Below are 2,075 nucleotides of genomic sequence, written 5' to 3'. Positions count from 1 at the left end.
AAAAAAAAAGTCCATCTTGGGACCCATCTGAGCAGAGATGCCAAGGGGGCGGTTGTCCTCGAGAGTCTGAGCTCAGGACACAGACAACCCTATACAGAGAGGGGCAGTAGAAACTTGGGACCTGTCAGTGTTTTAATGTAGAGACTGAATGAGAGCCCTAAGGAGGGAGGATTTCAGAGAAGAGGGTCAAAGATGGAACATTCCGGAACACTCTCAGTTTAGCCCAGAGGGGCACAGAGCAGGTATATCTCCACCAAGGGGCACAGAGGTGAGGTTTGTGTGGACGGTTGATCCGTGGGCACTCGGTCCTCATGCCCCTGCTCAACTGCGTATGCCCCCAACACACATGGTAAGGTGTCCCCAACTCGGCCCCTCCTGCCCCCAGAGCTGCATCGACTGGAACCGCCAGGTGCTGAAGCGGGAGCTGGGGCTGGCCGAGGGGGACATCGTGGACATGCCACAGCTCTTCAGGCTGGTGAAGAACTCCAGAGGGATCCCCAAGGCTGAAGCCTTCTTCCCGAACATGGTGAGGAGGGGGCGGACCCCACGCACACCTTGGCAGGTGGCCTTGAACCCAGGTCAGCGCAGGCGGCTGGAGGGCCAGCCGGGCTTGGCGGGTCCCTAGGCTCGGGGGTTGCGTGGCCCTGGGCAGCTCGCAGAGCCCCTCCCGGCCTCTCAGGACAGTGCTGCGACCTGCCGTCACCTCCGCTTTGCAGATGAGGCACAGAGAGGTGAGGTCTCTGGCACAAGGACACACAGCTGGCAGGAGACGGGAGAGGGAGGTGGAGCCAGTCTGGCTGCAGAACCCAAGCTCTGGCAGCCCTGCTGGGCCACTGTCCCTAGGTCCCCTGCAGGGGTCAGGGGAGGGGCAGGGTCAAGCTCCCAGTTTCATTAAGTGCCACGGAGGGGACCCAGGTGGAGCAGCACCTTTGACTGAGCTCTGGGCTGCCGCCCGGGGCGAGGCTGGACCCCGTTTCTGAAGGGCGGGCAAGAACCTCTGGCCGTGACCCCCAGCACATCCTGGCACCAGTCCCCTGGCCTGTGGTCCCCCTCATCAAAGGGTACCCAAGGGCCAGATGGAGGCTGCACCCAGGTCTCCTGGCGCCGGGGGCCAGGAGGAGCCAGCGTCCCTCATGGAGGTTTGCAAACTGGGCTCCCCAGGGCCCTGGGTGCCCAGGCAGGGGCTGAAGTCTGACGGTCCTGGTGGCTCTGCAGAAGGTTCTGTTGGGAAGGAAGCATTCCCAGGCCTAGAGGGGGCTGGGGCTGGGGGAGCCCCTCTTTCCCGAGCCCCAAATAAAACTCCTCCGCCCAGGCCCTTGGTTTCCTCTCCCGCGTGGCCGAGCCCGCGTCCTGGTGCGGGAAGGAGCACAGCAGCCCCTGGGGACGGTGCCAGGCGTCTCAGGGAAGGGATCGGCCGCGGGGGGGCAGGCTGGGTTTCGCTGTGCGAGGCCCCTGGCCCCTGGAGAGAGGCAGGGGTGGGGGGCTCAACAGGCCGAGAGACAGCCGCGAGGCCCTGGCGTGGCCGACAGAGAGGGCTCGCGGCCCAGGAGGCTGACTGTGCGCCCGCCGCAGGCCCAGTGCACATTTGGGCTCCTTTGCTTGATGTGGCTCAGAAAGGTGAAGTGACCCACGCAAGGTGACACAGGTATTGAGGAGTGGAGCTGGAACCCACACTCACATTGGCCCCAAGTCCCCGCCTTCCACCTCGGCAGGCCACCTCCCGGTGCCATTGACAGATGTCATGCTACTAGAAAGGGCTCCCAGGCCTCGGCATCCCCATAGTGCGCCAGGCACCGACACGGATGGGGGTGACGAACTGCAGGAGCCCAGGGGTGTGGGGCCCAGGGGTGGTGTCAGCGCTGGGCCTTGATGACAGAATTTGCAGACGGTGGCCGTGGGAGGACCGCACAGTGTGAGGCGCTCGGCCCTGGAGTCCTGCAGGCCCCTGCGCAAGCCCTGGCCTGGCCGGTGGCCTTAGACCACCTAGTGTCCCTGTCTGGATCTCGGTTCCTCGCCTGTAAAGTGTGGAGGGAGGGGACACTTGCTTGGCCCTCACCTGGACTCCCCCCCCCCCC

General features: G+C 64.5%; 1 protein-coding gene across 2 annotated transcripts in view; it reads left to right on the top strand.

Annotated features, from left to right (window-relative positions):
• The window catches only part of LOC107142194 (protein-arginine deiminase type-4-like), a 51,376-nt gene that overhangs the window by 25,749 nt on the left and 23,552 nt on the right, over positions 1 to 2,075 (top strand). The window contains exon 15 of one of the 2 annotated variants that reach the window (XM_015485638.2): positions 386 to 526. In XM_015485638.2, the coding sequence (XP_015341124.1) occupies positions 386 to 526 (141 nt within the window). Of the gene's footprint in view, positions 1 to 385; positions 1,451 to 2,075 lie in introns of those variants that run through there. The other variant, XM_048816240.1, reaches the window with a different exon arrangement.

This window comes from Marmota marmota, unplaced genomic scaffold (assembly GCF_001458135.2).
Source record: "Marmota marmota marmota unplaced genomic scaffold, marMar, whole genome shotgun sequence".
In the NCBI taxonomy this organism is placed as follows: domain Eukaryota; kingdom Metazoa; phylum Chordata; class Mammalia; order Rodentia; family Sciuridae; genus Marmota; species Marmota marmota.
This window is presented reverse-complemented; position numbering and strand designations above follow the sequence as displayed.